The sequence below is a fragment of the Argiope bruennichi genome, chromosome 5 (assembly GCF_947563725.1).
Source record: "Argiope bruennichi chromosome 5, qqArgBrue1.1, whole genome shotgun sequence".
Lineage (NCBI taxonomy): Eukaryota > Metazoa > Arthropoda > Arachnida > Araneae > Araneidae > Argiope > Argiope bruennichi.
This window is the reverse complement of record NC_079155.1, coordinates 53,021,364-53,044,852: the sequence shown is the minus strand read 5'-3', so window position 1 is coordinate 53,044,852 and position 23,489 is coordinate 53,021,364. Positions and strand designations below refer to the sequence as shown.

At 32.0% G+C, this 23,489-nt stretch overlaps 1 protein-coding gene across 6 annotated transcripts in view; it reads right to left on the bottom strand.

Annotated features, from left to right (window-relative positions):
* The window catches only part of LOC129968742 (disks large 1 tumor suppressor protein-like), a 294,351-nt gene that overhangs the window by 125,391 nt on the left and 145,471 nt on the right, over positions 1-23,489 (bottom strand). For all 6 annotated transcript variants that reach the window (XM_056082941.1, XM_056082944.1, XM_056082943.1 and 3 more), the window contains one exon: positions 14,697-14,732. In XM_056082941.1, the coding sequence (XP_055938916.1) occupies positions 14,697-14,732 (36 nt within the window). The remainder of the gene's footprint in view (positions 1-14,696; positions 14,733-23,489) is intronic.

Genomic DNA, 23,489 nt, shown 5'->3' with positions numbered 1-23,489 from the left:
CTCTAGTAAACAGACGGCAGAAAATTATGACCATTCAATTCCTGGAGGAATCTCCGCGGAGCGAAGGCACACCAAAACAAACTCCAGTTTAATTTCCCTGTCCTCCTTTTCGCCCCCCCCACCCTGAAGCAACATTTGTCACTCTAATTCGCAAGGTCGGTGGCTCAACAGCTCCCCACTTCATTATCATTATATTCCATTACCAGAGGAATGTCCTCCGTCCTTTAAACATGCATCCCCATCCATCTTGCGCGCTGCGCCTGACACCTGTTCGAAGTAAGGAAAGGGGACACGAATTAATGGACAGTCTATTAGGACTTGGAGAAGGGGTGCTAATGAGCTCGAAAACAAGAGAAGGTCGTTTAAAAAACAGAGGGTGCTTTATTTAAGAAGTTCCCCCCAATTTTAGAAAAAAAAGAAAGAAAAAAATGGGGAAAACGTTGGAATGAGGCGAGAGGATCATGTGAGATGCCACTGACAATTTTTTTTTCTCCCATCATGCCGTCCTTTATTTTTTTAAAAAAAAGTTGTTTACATTTTTTTTTATTTATTTACGATATTAATTAAATGTGTTTTTGGAATTTTAAAAAACACAAATAAAGAGAAGTAAAAAAGTAAATAAATATACCAGTTTTAAAATGAAGAAAGAAAGAAACATAAGATTAAGAAATATAAATTTAGGCCCAGTCCCTTAAGTGACCTTTAACTATCTGACTGTTAGCATTTATACTTCTGTAGTCAGTAGCAACTGAAGCTGACAATATAGAGGATGCTATACAATGCATCAATAAGCCAAATGAAATAATCTTGAATATAATTTTAGTATATCTCAAGGCTATAGTATATTTAAATAAAGAGAAGTAAAAAAGTAAATATATGTATAAAAAGTACATATAGGCAGTAAAGTAAATATATGTAATATGAAAAAAAAATAAAAAAAATAGCCACATAAGGGTGAGAAATATAAATTGTTATTAGGTACAGTCCCTTAAGTGACTGTCAACTTTTTGACCATCGGCATTCATACATCAGTAGACAGTGTTAATTGAAGCTGACAATACAGAGGATACTATGCAATGCATCAATAAGTCAAATGAAATACTCTAAAATATATTTTTGAAATATTTCAAGGTTATGGTATATTTAAGTAGAATGTCAATAATCGATAATCTGTAATAGAAATAAATGGAACGGCGTATTTAAAACGAACTTTATTTCATAACATACTATCAACAACACAAAACATATACAAACACATGTAATGTCATTCATCGATTGCACAGTCTATGGCAGATAACTCATCCTCATTCTGTACTACTACCCAACAGGAAATTCCTTATTACCTATTTTTACTTTCTTTATATGTCTGATCCATAAGTAGATTTCAAACAAGTAGTAGCGGTACTAATACTAAATTAAATAGCAGTCGGTTTTCAAAACGTTTTGTTAAAAGATTTCTAGTTGAGTTTTAATGAGATCTTGATTATCAAGAAAAACGCTTATGATACCATATTTTTTCATATATTATGTTTCGTATTGTCAAGCATAATGGAAATGATTAAAGCATCATTCAATACTTGGTAAGGAAAACTAAGTAAATGCACAAAATTGTCCACTATTTTCAAAAACATCTTTATTTTTATTGTTTTAAAATATAATAAATTGGTTACATAGAAAAAAAATATATGAGAATAAAATTAATCATTATTTATTGTTTATAAGAATTGATATTTCGTGATTTACATTAATTATATTTTAAAAGCCAAAGAAGTGAAAAATTCAGAAAAATAGTTAAAATCATTATTTATAGGAATACACCACTTCATATTTAATATCAGCTTAATTGTGACACATCCATTTTTTAAAGTCTTACCATCGAAGTTTTTAAATTACCGAAATCATAAACAGCTAAACATATTTAAATAAGATTTTAAATAATGTATAAGAAAAATCATAGCATTAATTAATTTCTAACAGAGTACTTATAAAATATCAATATTAAAGTTCAGCTAAATTGTGTATACGTTTTAAAATAGTGTAATTTTTTGATAAATTAAAAAAAAAATATCTAGTTTTAACAAATTGATCAGTTCCAAATTATATAAATATTTTTATTGTAGAACGCAAATATTAAAAAATCAGAAACTGTTCATACAAAAAGAGAAAAAGAACAATTTATAATTAATGTTAAAGGGGGGGGTTCGACAATCGACGGAAATTATTCTTCAACCACATAAAACTTGGAATATGTTTGAAGAAATTTCATCACACAAAAGAGTCCACTATTACAACTTGCACACAATTAGCCGTCCTAAAGAGATTAATCTGTAAAGCTTGTTTCCTTACAAGTATACTATTCAGGTAAAGAAAAGGAACCTACTATTCTGCACAACATAGTTTTATCAGATTTTTACAAATTTTTCAGAAAAATTCTGAATGCAGAAATAAAAATTAATATATTTTTGAACTGAGAAGAGCTTTATTCCCCCCCCCCCTTTTATGAATGCCGTAAGAATGACGAAGTTCCTGCCACCATTTTTGCAAAGGTTAACGAAATGCAGGGAAATGGGTAACTCCAAAAAATATGAGTTGCCATGGAAATGAAAATAAGATGTATAGCTGTCGTGTACAGCTCAGCTTCAAAAATTAATAATAAAAGAACTGTGGGAGGCCGTCGCCGCTGCTTAAACCACAAAAAGAGCCAGAAATTCTATCACGTTTTCCGTATTAAAGAGGTTTTTTTATTTCCCATGTGACAATATATTAATTCTTGGAAATATTCTTTAGTGAGTGTAAATTCCAGCTGCAATCATAAAGAAAAATGTGCAAAGCAAACTACAACTGACATATTATTCACAGATACCATAAAAATAGTAAAGACTCAAAATAGAAAGGAAGAAATAAAGATAAACCATGCAAGTTTTCTTTAATTCAAGAATAAATCAAGACTATAAGATTAATGCAATTAAATATGTTTCATAATTCCGCATTCTAAGCAGAAATAGACATTTCTTATCAGAATGGCAACTCTGTTCTACCTTATAAGGCTTCTATTAATTTAATTTAACATTGTTTTTGATATTCAAGATGAATTCTTATGATCTTTGTGAAGAATTCTAATGAAATAAAAAATTTCAGACCAATGAAAAAAAAAAAAAAAAAAGAAAAGAAAGAATGAAACAGGATAAATAGTATCATAGAATCTTATGTGAGTTTTAGTGATTCAAAGTTTAATTTTAACTTACATCGTACTCAGATTGCATAATAACTATATAATTTAATATCTTTATTACCATGAATGCATTCTCCAAATTAAGGAATAATGATTTATTCAAATAAAAAATGCGCATTTTTAAAGCTTTTATGTAAGGTTTTAAAATATATCTACCTGAATGGAAATAATTTATTCCCTCTCTGCGTGTATGTGCGTGCGTGCGTGTAATAATTTCAATATATCAACATTCTTAAAACTAATCATTTTCTAGCCGACTGATTTCGAACTTAACTTCTAAAATGAGTTCTTTCCATGTTCTTAGTATTAAATTTACTTATGTAACTTTAACTGCATAACATGAAGCTGCAATATCAGGTAAAATAAATCAAAATAATTCTACTAAATATCCTTTAGAAGATATATAAGCCTCGGATGCTCTTACATGGCCCTCATTTCCTACTTTTTTTGTCTAGTTTTACCCAGATTGTCACTCGAGATACTGGTCATACTTCATATAGACCTTATAAAGACTGCTAAAAAATCTTTCTGCTTAATCACTAATAAGAATAAATCTGTGATGACTCCTCACATGCTCATTTACCAAAAATTTATATTTTAACTATATACAGCCCTAAAAATACATCTACCCATGAAGAAAAAAGTACAAGCAAATCGCATCCCCTATACAATTTGCTAATCCCTTCTTTTTATACAACGGTGTTTCAGCTTCTGATATCGATTTCCAGAATTTTCAATACTTAAAACTATAAAGCTAATTGACATTTAAATTAAAAAAACAAAAAAATCACTAGGAGACGCTTAAGCCTCTCAGGTTACCTTCATGTTTTTGGGCGGATTGAAAGAGCAATAATTGTCGTAAATAAGATACGCCATCTAATTAGAAAGCTTAATGAGGAATTCGATGTTTTTTTTTTATTTTGTATGCGAAAGTCTCAATGGACTAAGATGGATCAAGCAATAATTAAACATAACAAAAAACACACAAAAATAAAGAAATTACAAAATAAATAAATGAACCTGATTAATAACCACCTAATTTACGAATTCGCGTCCCTGCTAATTAGATGGCACATTCTATTTGGGATATTTATTGTTATTTTCATTCCCTATAATAACATAACATAAAGGGCATTTGAGATACAGAAGCATTTCCAAGTGATTTTTGCGTTTTAAATTACTTAATACTTGCACTTAATTGTAGATTTAAATACTAAAAATTCAATCATTCGATGTAAATGTCAGAGAAGGGGTTAACAAATGTTTTAAACGAAGACAAATCGCCATTGCATGCAAGATGTTTTACCTAAGCATTTGATGAAGAGACATATTGTCTGAGAATTAAAAGGATGACATTGCTCATTGTTATATCAGATTCAGTGGGAGTTCATTAATTAGGAAGCAAGCATTGCGGCAAAAGATAATTTTCAAAAGTCGAAACATACTCTTAATTCAAAATGGTACCGTTAATTTTAATTAAACAATTATTTCTTGTATTCACTGTAAGATCTGCAAAATTCTACATTTCGAAAATATTGATGGTTGTTCGATCTGCCAGAAGTTATATTTAAGCAAGAAAGTAAAAAAAAATTATTTTGTCGCCACAATCAAATCATCAGTTATTTCCCCAACTAAAACTGAAGAAGACCATCTTGATCTGAACACAAGGCGAAAACAAAAAATTTTAATTGCACATACTAAGCAGGAAGCGCTTCCTTTGCACGAATATTAAGCGGAAACGGTAAAAAAATTAAATAAAAGATAAAAACAGGTAGGGATGGAAGAGGAAGCAATTATACAAACTCTAGTTGTGCGATTTCCTGGAGATTAGGGATGAGCATCTAAGGTTATAGCCATTTCTTTTTTATCATGCATAATTTTGCCATTGCTTCAAGTGATTTTGCGCATGATTTTAAAGTGTTCGCAAAAATTGCGTCTCATACAACTCGTGCTCTTTTTCCCACAAGCAATAATTGTACTCGGAATAAGAAAAGGTTCTCAAATCTAAATTATGTTTACACGAATACAAAACCATAAAAACGCATTACATTAAAGTCTATAAATATCGCAAAATAATTGAATCAATACTTTCAAGAACAGTGAAAAGGTAGTATCTGATTTTCGCCGATGTCGACGATCCCCCGCTAATTGCTTCCCTAATAAAAGCTAAAGCAAATGGCAAGCTAAACAATTGAAGTTTGGACAAAAATCGAGTCACATCACGATGATAATAACATATTTTTCAGGATACCAACATAGTGCTTCTATACTTGATTCAAAGTTTTTTTAATGCTATATGCCTTCAGAATGATTTATAATTTAACAGCATGTTTGCTGATTCAAATTATCTCATCTTTAATTTAACAAAAATAACTGTGTAAAACTAAATTTCTATTCATTTAATATCTTACCGTTTCATAGATTTATTTTTTTCTTCTTCAAATGCAGGTTTAGATGCTGTGATCAGTTTTATGACGATTTAAAAAAAGTCATGAATAGGAAAATTTTTTTAAAAAATTTTTTCTAGATTAGAAAATGATTTTAATTACAATATTATTTGTAATTTTCGTTCATCAACATAGTTTTCTTATTGAGAATAATTAAATATTGATTCCGAAAGAAGGCTCACAGTTAACAGGTGGGTATTATTTATAAAGGATAATAAAAATCTAAATATGAATTATTATTGCATAAATAATTAATAACATAAATTCAAGTCTTTTAAAGGAATTAATATATTAAATGCCTTGATAAATTTATAAATCCGAGCAATGAATTATTGGTAAATCTCGATGGAATTATGGAAAAAACATGGTTAAGTCAAATGAGAAGAACTGGAAAATCATTCACTCGACGAATCTCATTTCCGATAGGTTTATTTTTGCGATATATTTGAATCAAAATTAATGGCTGAAAATATATTGCAATCTACGAAATAAAAGTAGTCAAAGAAAAAAAAATGCGCATAAACCCAGAGCATATGCTGAAATTCCTTCAATTGGCAGAATGTGTCAAAATCTAGATAACAATGCCCACTTCTATTAGCTGACAAGAATTAATATTCGTATTAATTATGATGAGATATAAAAATTTAAAGTATATTACTACTTCATTATGTAACATCTACTCAATGTGCAACCCTTTTGGGGATACGTCTTGCAAAAGAAAATGCTGTAAGGTATTCCGCGTTAATAATCTCGGTTGAAGAATCATTTCCCAATAAATCAATTCCACTAGAAGTCGCATATAAGCTGAAGAAAACTTCAGGGCATCCATTTAAGCCAAGAGCTAATCCCCAATCCCAACATACGACACTCGCAAGACGGTCGCACCTTTCCTTTCATTACAGGAAAAGAGACGAGTAAATCCCCCTTGCTATCTGCCGCTCTCAATCCCCGCAAAACAAACAACCATCGTCCCTGTTATTATATATCAACAATGCATAATTGTTTTACCGATGCTGGCACAGCACATTAATTACACGTACCCCACGTCGCTAGTTAATGGCTGCCTTGATTTTCCACTGAGAATGCAAGTTTAAGAGCACGGCAACCGGAAGGGCATTATGCAAATGAGCAGAGGCATCAAATAACAATGCAGAACGAGAAGATTCGTTCCCTGTCTAACGAGATTGGCTCTTTGATGTTCGGAGTGTAAGAAAGTACAATTCGACACTGCATTTCTTTTCGGTTGCCGTCTATTGATTGGCTATCATCACAGAAAAATTTGGCGTCCAGATTTACGTGAGGCATTTAATTATCCTGTTGCAGAAAGGGTGCTTCATTTGGAAGGTGACTGACTTGCAAAAGAAGGAATGAATGAAATGAATGTTTTTGAGAAGCATAGAAAATAAATGGTATTTTCCAATATTGCTTCAATAATTGTAAGATTTCTGCGTAATTCTTTATAGAGCTCTGAATTCGAAAGAGCGATGGTAGATGGGTTCAAAAGTGTAACCACCTTCTGGTGTGGATAGAGCAAATGTCATTTTATTTCGATTAGTATTTTAATTATAGTCCCAATTAGAGGTAATGATTATAAATGCTCCCTACAAGCCTATATAAGACTTTATACTTATTTGGGTAAGCTAGGTCAGAGGAGGTATTAATAATTGATGTTACTAAGGTACAATAGCTCTCAAAGTAGTCCGATAATATGCCATGAACATTTATAAAACCAGCGGGTGTGGTGTCTCCAAAATTTTCTCTTTTGTCTAATAAACTTGCCATACCAGAGAACGCCTTATATAGTAATATATAATAGTTGCAAAATTTTAACTTTCGACAAGAATTTAGCATTTTTGCTGAACTTATGGCGTCATCCTTGGCGAGATAATTGGTGATTAATCTATGGCATGCGTTAATAGCATCTGAAAATCGAATCTGTGTTTTAGACATGTTTTTTCAATCGATTAAAACAAAAATTTGGCACAAAACTGCACTTGTAGTCACAAAATCCCATATCAAATTTGATATATTTAAGTCACTGTGTATCCCCTCCCAACTAAGAATAAACAATAAACATTGCGCTTCGTTATTGAGACACGTTCCAGGAAATCCGGAGTAACGAACGCATTCTTCTTCGAAGTCTACAATTCTTTGTTTTGGTGAGCGATATTTTCCTATTCCCGGTCCTCTTGCTTAGAACATGCGAGTAGGCTACCAAAGTTCTTATTATTATTATTTATGTTGGCTTAGTGACCCGTATATATGTAATCAAATGATATATTTAACTGTTCATATTTTAATGTCAAATTCACTGTATTTCAAAAGCAAAATGGCTTGTATGAAGTATTTTTGTTGGTGTTTCTACTCCTTTCTCTCCCACCCCCCTTGTTTTACTTTTCTCGTACATGAAGAATATATAAAGAAAAATATTCTAATCATAAAAAAAAAAAAAGTTGGAGTTGGAGTGGAGTCTCCCCAAAATTTTCTTGCATAGTCTCTAATAAACTTATTATGCCAGAAATGCTTTACAAAATATTTGCTTACAATAGTTACAAAATATTAACTTTTGGCGTCAGTTTAGCATTTTTACAGAATCTATCGTGCCATCCTTCGCGACTTATTTGGCGTTTAATCCCTGTATGCATTAATAGTATCCAAAAATCGAATTTATATTTTTAATACGTTTTTTTTTTTTTTTTTCTTTCACCCGATTGAAGCAAAAATGTCACACACAACTATGCTTGTAGTCACAAAATCCCATAACAAATTTGATATGTTTAAGTCAGTGCGGTTTGGTGTTATCGCGTTTACATGCTTCTGAAAGTATTGACGGACAGACAGTCAAAGAGTAGTTCGATTTGGCTCAAAATTTAAAAGATGTCTATGTTACAGATGTTAAATCTGTGTACTGAATTTTATCCATCTAAATCTCTTCGCTTTGAAGTTATCATATTAACTTATATTCCAACAACCAAATAGACAAACTTCCTCGGAACAGATTTTGTTCAAAATTTGACAGAAATCTTCAAATTTGGCGCGAAAATCTTATACCAAATTTCATCTATCTGGATCAAAGCGTTTTTGAGTTCTCTTTGTCACAGACAGACTGTCATTTTCGAAAAATGTGTTGTTTTTTTTAATTCAGAGAGTTCTAAAACGTGGGGAGTCATCAAAACGGCGAGTTCGAATTTTTTAACGATTACAATACTTTGGATATGCTACGTATACGAGAAAGTAATAACTGATGAATTTGGGAATGCTTCCCACGGCCTTTCAAAAGGTCACACGAAAGGAAAGAACTTAAGGACGGACCACCAACTGTCATGGCGAGCCTCGCCACAGATCAGCATTTCATACAGCTCTTCCACACACTTGCATGCATTATGCAAAGACCCCGGCGAGAGTACATCGGAAATGAGAGCTCCTTCCAATATCTGATCCGTTATTGAATTCCGAAGCGGAAATTTCAAAGTGGAAGTGGACCCTTCCGGAAGCAGAAAGCTGGTTGATTTATGAGGTTATAATTGTCACTTTGCGGCGGAAGTCACCGGGATCGATCCTCCCAGCCCGCAATCCTGGAATTTCAATCCGCTAAAAGGAATAAATTAGGGAAATTATTATTACGAATGCAACTTGCCGCCTTCCGACACCAACTTGATGGATGAGATAGAAGAGTGGCACCGAAAGGTATTTATCGACATCGACTTCGCGATAATTCACTGTTTTATCGAATACAAATCCTTTTCACTTTCTCGTATACGTAGTACAGAGAAAGAATTGTAATCGACAAAATATTTCAACTCGAGATTTTGTCGAATTCAGACCTCGCTGACTACGATAAATGCATTTTTGGAAAATGTTAGTCTGTGACAACGATAACTCAAAAACGCTTTCAGCTAGACGAATGAAATTTGGTATACGATCTTAAAATCAAATTTATAGATTTCTATCACGTTTTGAGTAAAATCTGTTCAAAGGAACTCCGTCTGCACGAATGTAATTTAATACGATACTACAAAACGAACAGAGAAAAGGTACATAAAATTTGATTCACACGTTTAACATCTATAGTGTAAGACACCTGTCAGATTTTGAGCCAAATCCAATTACGGGTTGACTATTTGTTGGCCTGTACTTTTAGAAACTTGTAAACGCGATAATTCAAAAACTCAATGACTTAAATATATAAAATTTGCTATTTCTTCATATTTCTACACCACACCAGTGGGACAGCGTTTCGCCCCAACAGATTTACCAGACCTGCTTGACAGGACGGTTCTTAGGTGGAATCGGGTCTCGAATCCGATGCCTCAGGTTCCGAAGCCGAGACCTTATCACCAGGCCGCTGTGGCCCGTTACCAAATTTGTGACAAATATATTTTGGTGTAATATGCTCCTTGAAACGATATTTTTGAAATTTAATTAAAAATTTAATTGATCTAAAATTAAACGGAATTATGAAGTTTTGTTGCCATAACTTCTAAAAATATCAACCATAAAAATTATTTTTACATCAACTTTAAAATACAAAAAGTTACCTTTCTAATTATACTAAATTAATTCTCTTGCAGCCTTTTCTAATAATAAGTATCAGAGTTACAGAGAACTTCGAATCGTTTTTATTGCTTCGTAGTATTGAATTGAGTAATTTTCTTCCTAAGAAAGAAAGATTCGGCTAATGAGAAATTAAAGTTTCGCAAAAAAAAAAAGAACAATTTAAAACAGATTATCTAGACGATTAAGTTTTTAAGGACATTATGATATCATGGGACTCTACAGTGTAGAGTCTACACCATTAAAAAGACCCATGTACTCAATAAACCGAAAAAGTTTAAAATCACTAAAATAATTAATAATGCAGTGACTTTAACATCTGCCACAATTTAATGCTTAAAATATACTTTGTCGAAGGAATCATAAACGGCCAGTCATGATTATGAACTTATAAGCAATCAATACTCGGTCGACAAAGCTAGTCCTAAATAGTGAGGCTTCACTTATATATATATATATATATATATATATATATATATATATATATATATATATATATATATATATATATATATATATATATATATATATATATATAGTGTGTGTGTGTGTGTGTGTGTGTGCGTGCGTGCGCAACATTATTTTGGCGACATGTTTGGGTAACATTATTTTTGAAGACGTCGTCTCTTTGACGACATGTTATATTTTTAAATTAATTTTAATATCCATTTCGTGAAAGCATAATTATTTACAAGCAGAGACGCGGACAAGGCACGTCCGCCACAGCGCGAAACAAAAGCAGAAGGGAAGAAGGGGCCGAAACAAATTATCACTAGTCTTATATAACATGGTATTTCCGGTCACGCGCTAATGGAATACATATGTTGGCCTTTGACAAGGGCAATAGAAGTATCACTTTCATTTGATACGTAGTACTACTGATGGCGCATTAGTTTTACAGAGGAATTAATTAAACCGAAAGTGCAATTGGATCACGAAATAAGAGAATATTTTTAGAATGAAGTAACTATGGGCTAAATTAAGATAAAATCTAGGAAATTAAGTAAATTGAAATTAGAATTAAAATATCATTACATATATATGGTTTGTATTTCAGTGTGCTACTAGTTGGAAGACCTTAGAGTTCATTATTTCTTGCTCACGAATGTCACGATTTTCCATCTAACATAAACAAAGTCTGGGATATATTATATTAGAATAACGACATGTATAGTAGCAACAGAAATGGTACTTTTAGGTTTGAAGTCATAATTTATTTACTGCATCACATTAGGAGAATGAGGTTTCAGCATCATTGAAATTAATTCTACACCACATCAATACACAAGACGGATCTTTTGTATCATTTGAGTTAAGAGCTTCGAATCCCAAAAACCACGAGAATACAAGGTCAAAGCGGATATTCTGAAACATGATAAAAATAAAAAAAATATACCGAAAAAAAACTGAATTCAGAAAACATTTAATCTCTAAAATACAAGAAATGTCGTCATTTTTGTAAAAAAAAAAAAATCTTTAAAAAGGTATTTTTCATTATATTTTTTCCAATTCAAATATTAAAGAGCATGTGGCATTTATGCATTAGCAAACTAATAAAACAGTTTGTAAAATAAGGAAAAAGCTAGATACAGTTTATTTTCACATTATAAACCAATAAAAGATCGGATACTTTAAAATGAGTCCAAATTTTTACTAAACCTTTTAAAAAGCCACTTTTTTTTCTAGCATGGTATATTAAAATATTTTTTAGGATTGAGATTGATGTAAGAAAAGTGTTTCATTTAACTTATTAGATGAATTTAATTTGATTAATTAACACTTAAGTAACATATCAAAACACATCATTTTAGGTAACATAAATAATTGATGCATCAGAATTTCTGTTTTATTAAAAAATTTGTCAAAACTTATTGACAACCTACATAACTTTATACAAAGATGGATGAATTTGGTGGGAAGCAATTTGCCGTGGCCGAAAATGGGGTTAAATGTATACACATTTTTTTTTCTTTCAAAAGTGAGTAAACGTCCATACAAATGTTTTCTAATCTCTATAAAACTTTATAAATTGATCAAAATTGTAGAGAATTTTAAAATATTTTTAATCAAATGTAGGCGCTTACAAATTATATGCAAGACATACGATATCTTTTAATACTTTTGCTTGAAAAAAAAAGAGTTGCTTAGAAAAATGACTTTAAAAAATAGTTTATTTCACCCTAGCCTATCTTTTAGTCTAAATAAATGCAGATGAGGAAAGTGAGAAAAGAGCAGACGATCTAATAGAGTAGAGGTTGAAAAGGAGTGACATCGTCCAATATAATTAAAGCGGTCCTCGTTCCACTTAAAATTAAGAGTAGGGGGACAGCAGGAGAGCTCTAATTAAGTGTGAACACAAATCGAAGAGGACAGGGGAAGGGATGGAGTACGAATAGGGTAAAAAGACACCCACTCCTGCCCGCATCCATTCGGAAATCGAAACGCGCCCCCTCTATTTACCGAATATCGTGAATTCATTTATCGGCGTCGGGTGCCGCATTATTCCATTTCGAAAATTTCACAGAGGCCTCCTTTATTAACGAAATTTCCCACCGTGCCCGTAACTGAGGTTGACATGTGGGGCGGGAAAGACCAGACAGATATTAGATTAAAACTTCAGAAGTGAACGGATTTTATTAGATATATGCCCGATTGATCCTGTCGCCTTATCGCAGAGTAGGAAAAGGATATCATTTTATGTTTAGATTATTCTGATATCCCATTTTCAAATGGCAGAAATATTTATACTCAGCCATTAACATAATAATTAAATAATAATAAGGTCGAAAATTTTTTAATAACCTGACTTAATTATATTTCTGCGTAACTGTCGACTTTCTATAGATTTAACCTTATATTTCTCAAAAATGAAAGTTTTAATGTATTAAGTATAACTAAAACATACAATTTATAGATAGAATTTCAGCTGAAAAATATATTTTTTTCATACGGATAAAAAATTAAAAATAAGAAAGGATGTTGAATAAAGAAGTAAGAAGTACAACATAGTAATTGGAGGGAAATTTGCATTACAAAAGCAAATGTAAGTACTCTCTGGTGTCCAAAATTAAAAAGTTATAAATGTAAAACAATTGATATTATTAGTAATAATACAGAATGTTCATAAATCAACAAACCAATTATGAGTCCCTCAAGAAATATGAATGATAGAGATAGAATAACTCATCCCACAATTTTTCAGCATAGCTGGTGTGACGCTTTGAAAGTTGCATGTCTTATGTTCGTCGATGTCAGTTGGCAGAGACAGAATAAGCCCTTGCTTTTTGATGTACCCTCAGATGGGAAGAGAGAAGAAATCGACTACACGCATATCTGCGGTCTTTCAAAACTTCATACCAAACAAGTAGGAAAAAGTGTGGGAGGAGCTATCCTTCTCCCCGAATATCTCCTTCGTGTTTTTGGAGAGGTTCATGCTGAACACTTACAACTATGTTCAATTTAAAATTTTCAAATGTTATTTTTGATTTCCGATGTACAACAAGGTTTTATTTTGTTTTGTTTTCTTTTACTAGCCTTGCAAAGTTGTGAGTTTATTTTATTTACATTTTGTATTATAAAATGCGAATAATAATTAGTTATTTAATATAAGTTTGTACACATGAATAATACAACAAAAAAAAACCTAATAAGACGCCAAAATCAAGTAAAAAAACGGATACACGAATAAGATAAAACATAAAAATTAATAATTCCAATATCATCTGGTAATTTTTCTATTAAAAAAAATGTTTAATTATTCGCTTTTGTTGGGACGATGAATTCAGGTCGAGAATATAGAGCATATTTAAAGTTGGTCACTCTCGAGCTGAAATCACTAAATAATTAAATAGGTCTCGAGGGGTGGTATCGAATTTTGAATACCAATTCTAAAGACAATTAAGTCCCAAGTACCATGGTACAGGTACTGACTACAGGTACTGACAGAAACGTCGGTTTAAGTCCTCCAAGAGTTAAAGCGGATGATTGATATGTGCTATTAAATGCAGAATACCTTAAAGCGAGAATGATTAGACAACACCAAATAATTTTAACATTACTGATTAAATTTCAAGATTTTCAATAATCTTCAAAAAAAAAATGTAATCCGTTAATAATTATACTATCGAAACGATTCATGAATTTCCAAGAATATAATCTAGCACTGAAAATTAGAGAACTCTGTAAAGTTTCATCGAGTTCTTTATTAAAAAAAGAAAAAACAGTTTCACTTAAGTAACATCAAATTATGATTCAATACACCCGGTATAAGACTGTCTTGTAATAAAGAAGTAAAAACAAAATGTAATAAAATGATTAGGATATTAGTTAAAAACAATTAAAAAATAGTTTTTATTTATTTATTTTTTTTATTTTAACCAAAGGATGAAAGTTATCAAATTTCTTGTATCAATGTATTTTCACTAATATCAGGCTTGATAAAAAAAGAAAGAAAAATATCTTACCTGTTCATTTTCGCCCGCTTGCCAGCTATCGTTACTCTGAAAATAAAAGAAAAATACATAATTATGAAAGACTTAAACAATCTTAATGAAACTGTTATTAGATAATTTTCCAAACAATTAATGAATATAATATACTGATTTTTAAACTTTAATGAGTATAATATAAACATTTTTTTTCAGACATAAAGAGAGTTTAAAAGACAAACAAATTACATCGAAAATTTTCGTTTCGGACTAAATTAAACACTCTAGTGTCATCATTTGAATAACTAGAATATTTTCTTTGATCTCAAAGTGCCAAATCCACGCAGTGCAATTACATTTAAAAAAAAGTGCAATTACATTAAAAAAAAATAGTGACCACTCGTTTAAGTACCATAAATAACCACAACAAATTTAATTGTGTATAAATATGCACAAGTCCACGCAGGAAAAATAAAATCTTATTTTTTCGTATATTGTATTATATAAACAAAATTTTGACAGATTTTTTTTTTGGAAAATTTGGTACGATTCGATTTGTTAGATAAATCAATTCATTTCACAACAGGAGACATAATTTGTACACAGAAACAAAGGCAGGATGTGTTCTTTTGTACCAGAAGACAAGAGTGAAAGTGACAGAATTTTTCCCCTTAGTTGTTTTACAACAAGATTTCGATAGGAATTTCCTTGACATGTGTCAACTTAAGAAATAAATTTCGGGTATTTTTGAAACAACTGCATAGGCGCCAGGGATATTTATCCCTTTGCTCGTAGGAAACAAAGAAAAAGAATTTTTAGAGCACGTGTTGGCAATAATTATATAAAAAAGTGGGATTCGGATCATTAGAAAATAAGAGAAAATTCTAAAACAAAATAAAATTGATTAATTTAAGATAAAAAATAGCCGAATTAATAATTAGGATGGGAACAAAGATAGCTTAATTAATAATTAGAATTTAAATTAAATTAAGATATCCTTTAATATATAAAGACAGCACCAGGAAGAGGTAATAGAGTAGTCTTCAAATTTTGACGAGGATTTTGATGGGTTTCCAAAGCGTTAAACTTCCCAAAGTCTTTTGATGATTAGGTCTGTCAGTCCATAAACACGATATTCAAAAAAAGTTGGTTTGATGAAATATGGTATGCGACCTTGACATCAAAATTGAAGGTCTGCATAAAACTTTGGGCACAAAAAGATGGGAAAAAAATATGTGATCGATTTTTTTTCTTTCTATTTTATGAATAGGGCAATGCAAATAATATATCATATATTTGCGTTATATTGTGTATGTACAGGAGAGCGAAAAACATTCACAAATTTATAAAACTTAAGTCGTCAATAAGTTTCGTTAAAATAAATTAATGTTATTAAATAATGCTCCATAAGCATGACACTAAAACAGTAAAGCATTAATTCCCGATAATTCCAATTTTGACTACTACAGCAATTTGTAATTAAACCTCATTTAGTTTCCGCAGCAATGCACGATCTGGCAGTTCATTGGCATACTTAAAACAGACTTTATTAATCTATAGCTCAAGGACATTGCAGGAAAAAAATTATTAACGCAACAAAAATTGTCAATGCCCCCTCCCCCCTTACGAAAATTATTTTTCTAACATTTATAAGTAAAATTATTTTTTAGAAAAGTAATCATGACTTGAAGAACTACATTAAAATTTGTTTAAAAAAACTTTTTTTTTTTTTTAAGTATTTTAATATTTTGGATCACGGCAAAAAGAGGTATTTTTGAGGAAGAGAGGTGGAGAAAAAATGTGTCTCCAGATGTAAATGTTCTACTACAGAAGGTGCGTATTAGATCATGTATTAAAACAGTAGATTTATTCGTCCCAAACTCATGGGACAACAGGCGTGTAATCAAGCATGGCACTAAGCAGAAGCGAAGCGTGGAGTCGCGGCGCTCACCTACCGAACAAAAGGAAACTGGTTGAGCTACAGGATCAGAAAATAATCATTCCCATTACAGCTAAGGAGAAACCAACCGAACTGATATTGTTTTCTCCTTAATTGCCTCTTGCCTGCAATTCTCGGCTGGTCAAAAAAGAAAAAGAAAAAAAAGAGAGAGAGTAACAGCAACTGGAAGCAGCCGATAAGGGGTTGGCCGGTCATACATCACCGGGAACCGTCATCACTTCCCCTGGTCAGCAGATGGGCAGAAGATTTCGGTGGGTTTTCATCAAAAAGGAATTACCCGGCGCAAGGGGGCCACCAAGAAAGAAAAAAAGGAAAGACAAACCGCTGGTATTATTTGGCTCGTGTGAAATAACAGAAGGTCCACACGTGGTGGTAAAGAATCGGAGAAATACAATAAAGAAACTCGACGATTTCTGATGTCACTAGTGAGAAAATAGATGGAAGTGGTGTCCAAATTAGATGCGTTATGAGAAAATTCATATCCGAACGAAATTCTTGTCGTTCCAAATAAATTTACTTGTATTTTATAGGAATGTTGATATGAGTTATTGCTATTTACAAGGATATAAAAGCATGTACATAGGAATTATCTAATATAAATTAAAAGAATTATACTGTTGTCAATGGCAGATTAATGCATTTAAATCCTTTTCTTAAAAAAATTATAGTATTTTATAAAGCAGCTAGTCATTCCCAAAATGTAGTTATTTTCAAATCTAAATGTATTGCCAGTCTCATATCATAAAACAAAATGAGCTTTGAAACTTTTATTAGCTTCCCTTTTGGGAATGACCATTCTCTTCACCATTCCCATTAATTTCTCGATATCTGTTTTTGAGATTTTTACAGAATAAACGTCACCTGCGATCCTATGTCTTATGGCAATTTTTCATCCTCTTAATGCCTACTATCCCATCTCTGAATTTATTTTTCGAATTTGGCAACACCCTCTGCAAACATCGGTACCGATGTTGCAGCGAAATTTTTTGGTGCACATTTTAGTTTTTCTTGAATATATTAAAAACTCCTCAGTTTTCAGACTATATGCTTATATCAAATTAAAGAGTATAAAATTCCTTATATTTTCATGCGTTTATTTTTCTTCAAGTTTTAATATTTCTGGAGATAAGGATGCTAAACTACGTTTTCGTTTTCAGAAACTTACGACACCTGAATCATCAAATCGACATTCTACCAACATAAAAAAAATTTTAAGAATGTGATTTGGCTTTAAAAAAAAATTCATAGTTGAAACATTATTTGTTACTTTCTTATTAGTTTTTTACCGTTTCTAACGATTCTCGGATTCCCTATATGTTTGCGATTTTCACCTACTAAACGTCGTTTGGGGCCTTACGTTGTATGGGGATTCACAATCTTCTTGATGCCTACTATCGCCTCTTTGAATTTGTCGGTCGAATTCGACAACACCCTGTATATATATTTGGCTTAGAAGAATAGTTATAATTTTTGTTTGTCTGATTAAACAGCCCATTTTATATAAAACTAAAAACAAGCTGGTACTACACTAGCAAATGCGTGGGCCAGTTTAATTTTAGAATTCACTGCGCATCTACATAAAAGAAAGCACATTACGTAACAGCATGGCGAACGACATCTTAATATTATTTCGCAGCTCCGATGAAAAGACGATTTATGTAAATATATACGAGAACAGAAGAGTTTCTTTTTTTTTTTTTAATTTGGAGACACTAATACAATTATTTTTATCACAACCAAGTTATTACTACACGACTTGCTCTCCATTTCGTACTTCACACCCTCTCAGCAGCAAATGCACTCGTTTATCCTGACGTCAAAAGTCAATTGCCAACTCGTTAAAGCCGAGGAATAAAAGCTACATTAATCATTAGATTGGAATTTCTCATAAATTGGCTGGATTAAAAATAAGAAATTGAATTATCGCAGCAAATGGAATACGAAGATAAATAATACATATACTGTTATGAGCTTTCAAGCAATTTTATTCATTAAATAGTTTTCATCAAGAAGAAATTTTCTTATTTTACAATAATTCACTATTTTATAATATTGCTCTTGTCCGTATTAGAATAATGGTTATGTTTTACAGTTTAAGCAAAAAATCAAAACATTGTAAAAACCAATATTCTATATCACCAATGAAAACAAAAACATTCCGTTTTGTGGGGAGAATAGAAGGCGAATGAAAAATCTGTTCACATTAAATTTCAAACCAAATAGAGTTTTTTTACAAACGTATGCAGCTCTTTGAAGAATAGAACGGTTGATTCGTTCAGGTAACCACATTTTCAAAAATAATTTTCGAGCGACTTTCCTAGCTATGTCTCGCCGTTTGTCCACATCGATCCACCTGCTTTCCAAAAAAACAGCGCGTCTAACTCAATTATGGCCCTAATTTCGGGCAAACTCATTCAATTAGGCCCGAGATAAGGTTCTTGGAGGGCTCTTGTCTGCGTAGGCAGAAAAAGTTTGCGTGTACTGCTACGGCTCGGAAGTGGTAATGGGGTCATTTTCCTTGATGGACTGAAAATTTGTTAATTTTTCTTTTTTTTCTCTTATGGCTGTTGCACCGAATAAATACCTTAATGGTGCCGCAACCACAAATAGAAATTCTTTCAGTTTTGACTCTCTTTTTCCTCAAGATCCTTAGAAGATTCCTAGAAAGATTTTTTTGGCATTTTAATGCACAAACTTGTTTAAAAATTACGCGTTTTCTTATAGTTGAGCCATTTAATATTTTGCATCTTCCTCAATGTCATTCAGGTATCGCTCACATAGAGTGTTTGCAACATAAGGTTTTTTTTTCCCCCATTTCATTTCTTCCCGCTGGCAATGAAAAATTAACAGAAATTCCATTTTAGTTTTTGAATTCCCTTGAAGTAACTAATATCGAAGCTGTTACAAATCTGTAATGTGGCTTTCCGGCACGGTTAGTTCAATCACTAGAAATATCGTTTCACGATCAGTTCTGTTGGATGCTGATCGGATACCGAATCAGTGATCTCAGGGGTTGGCAACAAACTGAGCGGTGACTTGGCGACAAAATAGGTAATACTGGAATTTTCCAGAATTTTAGTGATAGAGCCAATAGGAACCGATATATGTCTGATTGTTCCAGAACTGCCCGCCCACGGAAACTATGACCGGCAGTCTCAAACCGAACACAGTCGTGACAAGTGTCGTAATCGTGGAAAGAGTCAACGGCGAATAGTTGGACCAGTCCAGCGAAGCGCAAGCGTTGTAAAGAGCTCAAGCGATTGCTGAATTGAGCTGTGTGCCGGGTCCGGATATTTACTATGGAAGCAGCATCGAGTCTTGTGTGGAGTAATCAGTTGTATAGTAATGAGTCGGCAGTTGGATAGAGTTAAAGCAAGGAGACAGTGGAGAATTGCAGTAGTCTGGAGAGATCGTAGAGTTTGACTATGAAGATTCCCTTCTCCTGCTGAATTCGGTCTGGTAGCTTTGTATGCTGTGGTTGTTATTACTACCGATTACTATTTGTAGGGCACCTTTTGTTGTAGAGTGTTGCTGTGTATTATCATCTCAGCTGCATATTTGCTGTTTGCGTATTCTTGCCTTTGTATTTAATGAAATTCGTCCTTTGTTACTGAGACCTGCTGAATGTATTTTTTCATCAACCTACAAATCTCAAAGAGCCCCGAATTTCATAACAAAACATTATACAAATTAAAAGGTTTGTAAACGCTGCATAAATTAACAAATTTTATTCGAATCAAGCTATAAATGATTTTGAAATATTATATAACAAGGATGTTGATTATAATAAACATTAATAACATAGTCGATTCTTTTTCATCCTTAAGAAACTGCCATACATAATCAGACGTTCTTAAAATTTTCGTAGAACACAAAAAATTCTCTTTTAATTTAAAATACGAAAGAATGAAATATCAGTACTGGTATTTGGTTAAAATGCATTAAATCACTTTATGTATACTACGATAATGATTCAATTAGCTACAAAGACATATCTTAATCAGATAATTACTGTTAGTTATATGAAATTATAAGTACATTCATTACTGAAAGAAAGTTAAATTATTTAAATTGGATGAATTGTTAACGTTAATTTTTCATCAATTACGAAAAACTAAATATAATAACTTATTTGTATATGCAAATAATAAAGCTTGTTATTATTTGCATATGCAATGATGCATTTCAAAGCAACAATAAATTTTCGCACATCAAAAAAAGAAAGAAAGAAGAATTTAGTTCGCATTTCTAAGGATAATGAATGAAATACAAAATGCAAAATACATGAGTTGGTAAAGGGTTGGGGATATGCACCCTCATCCAAAAATTTTTTTCCCCGAGTTCGTATTTTTGTTATCAGACAACAAAACAGGACATAATGTTTCACTAAGGTGTTACATCCCCTGTCCACTCAACTGACCACTCCCCAAGAATCATGCTGCGATTCTTTTGAGATAACTACGTAAACCTCGCTCGCTATTTATTATGCATTACTACAAATATAAGAAATTACAAATACAATCCTTATTAAAAGTAAAGTTCAATTATTTAAATTGGAAGAATAGCCAACATTAATTTTTCATCAATTACTGAAAATTAAATCATATTCTAAAATTAAAAATTCCTGGCAGGAGAGATATATGCATATATATGTTAAACAAAAATATATAATTCTAAAGATATTTAAAAATCAAAAATCTTTTTTCCTTTTGTAATAAGATGTACTTTATCAAAAATAGCCGACATAATGTTAATAATATTAAATAAGATTAATACCATCTACTTTAAACAATAATAATGATTGAGTATGTATGATTGATTATCTATATTTCGAAGTGACGAAATTAATTAAAGATGATAACGCAGGTCGGTAGAAATGTTTACTCCTCTATTTCCATCATTCCGATTGAGTCTTTTTATGAATGATTCTTAAAACTCTCATATGCCGTAATTTCTCATTTTCGACGATTTAGAATTATAAATTATAAGCGAAACTGCTTGACTAACTCATATTTTCGTATTGTCCAACTCAAAAAACGATGTTTTAAAAACTTCCTCCGAGACAAACATGTAAATAATGAGTTTTTACCAAATGACACAAATTTTACCTGCTCTTGCGTCCACATAAAGTCCAATAGTCCAAGTTTACTTAATTCAAATGTTAATTATAAATGTCTTATTTTACTGATCCAATTCACACTTTTTTATTTAATTAATTCTAACACGCGCTCTAGGAAACTGATGGTTTTTGCATTTTCCACACTCAGAACGAAGGAATAAAAATCCCTAACGCTTACGACACTCTTTCAGTTACCTAAGATTCAATTTCCTAAATCTGCTGTTACTTATGGCACCTGCGATAGACAAGCCGAGTTAGTGCAATAGCTTCTGAGGATAAAGGCCTTTGAGCACTCGAGGGCAGAAGTCTAACTTTTAGCTCAGATGAAGATGACACTCACACATTCGCTAGCACAACCCTTTTTTTTACTGGAGGGCTCATTCACACACCTCACAGATAGAACCATGTCCGAACCAGGATGGAACCCGGGATGCCCAGATCACGGAGAAGATGCGCTACCCCTAGGCCAGGACGCCGGTTTTAATAAGTCTACCCGAATCAAAGAAACCCCAATCAGATTCTCTTAATAAAATCCCTAAAGGGAAAATTTTCTGACACTTCTGCTATTGTATCGCGATGTAAAGAGATGTCTTTTGATCATCGCTTCTTTCTTGTACACATTATGACTCCTGTGGTAAAATAAAGCAAAATTAAAATTTCATTTTTTTCCCCTTCTCGCCCATGCATTTACAATATACATGTGTGTGTGTGAGTGGGAAATGATATTTTAAAATCTAATTTAAATTGAATTTCATTTTAAAATATTCTCTTATTTCCTGATCCCATTCCACTTTTTCTACTTAATTAATTCAAGTGAAGCTTTGTAAAAATGCTCTCGTCCACGGTTACCAAGCTCCAAGTGAAGGAATAAAAAAAATTCCTGACCTAAACAAATTCGTCTAAAACATCCCTATGATTCCCTTGCCTGTGCTCGATATGTGTAAGAAATCCCTGTCAGAATCTCATAGTATTTAAGCACTGGGAAAATTATTTTTCCTCTCTTTTAGCTTTTCCTCATTTCGTTTTGTGTCGTTCTGTGTTGTGCTAATCGCTTCTGCTTGTTCAATAATCATGCCTCCTGGGATGGAAATGAAACGAAGTGAAAAATTCAAAGTGTCTTTTCTGTCTTCGGCCACGACTCTGCTTCAAAAATTATATATATATATATATATATATATATATATATATATATATATATAGAGAGAGAGAGAGAGAGAGAGAGAGAGAGAGATGCAAATAGATAAATTCTGTACGTCAACAACAACAGATCTCGTACTCAATATATAATATTCTAATTTTCGATTAAAAATAAAATAAACAGTAAATAATATACTTCTCAGTATGAGCCGCTTGCAAATTAGGCAGAATGACCCCCCCCCCTCCTGACCTCACTTATTACTAGAATCGGTATTTTTATTGCTTCATATCTCTTTCAAAAGTAAGACCACCACCTTCTCAATAAGTCAATGTGCTTACTTCATAATATATGAAGGAGGTGAGGAAATTGTTTAACCCTTTAAAGCGACATTTTTTTTCTAGTCATATTATGTTAAAATATTTTTAAGCTTGAAATTAGAATAAGAAAAGGGATTCATTTAGCTTATTAAATAAATTTAATTTGATTAATTAATTAATTAAATTAATAATTAAGTAACAAATCACGGCACGCTATTTTGTGTGATATAAAGAACTGAAGCATCTACGTTTCTGTCTCGCGACTGAAATATTCTGGTTAGAATTTCAAATGCTC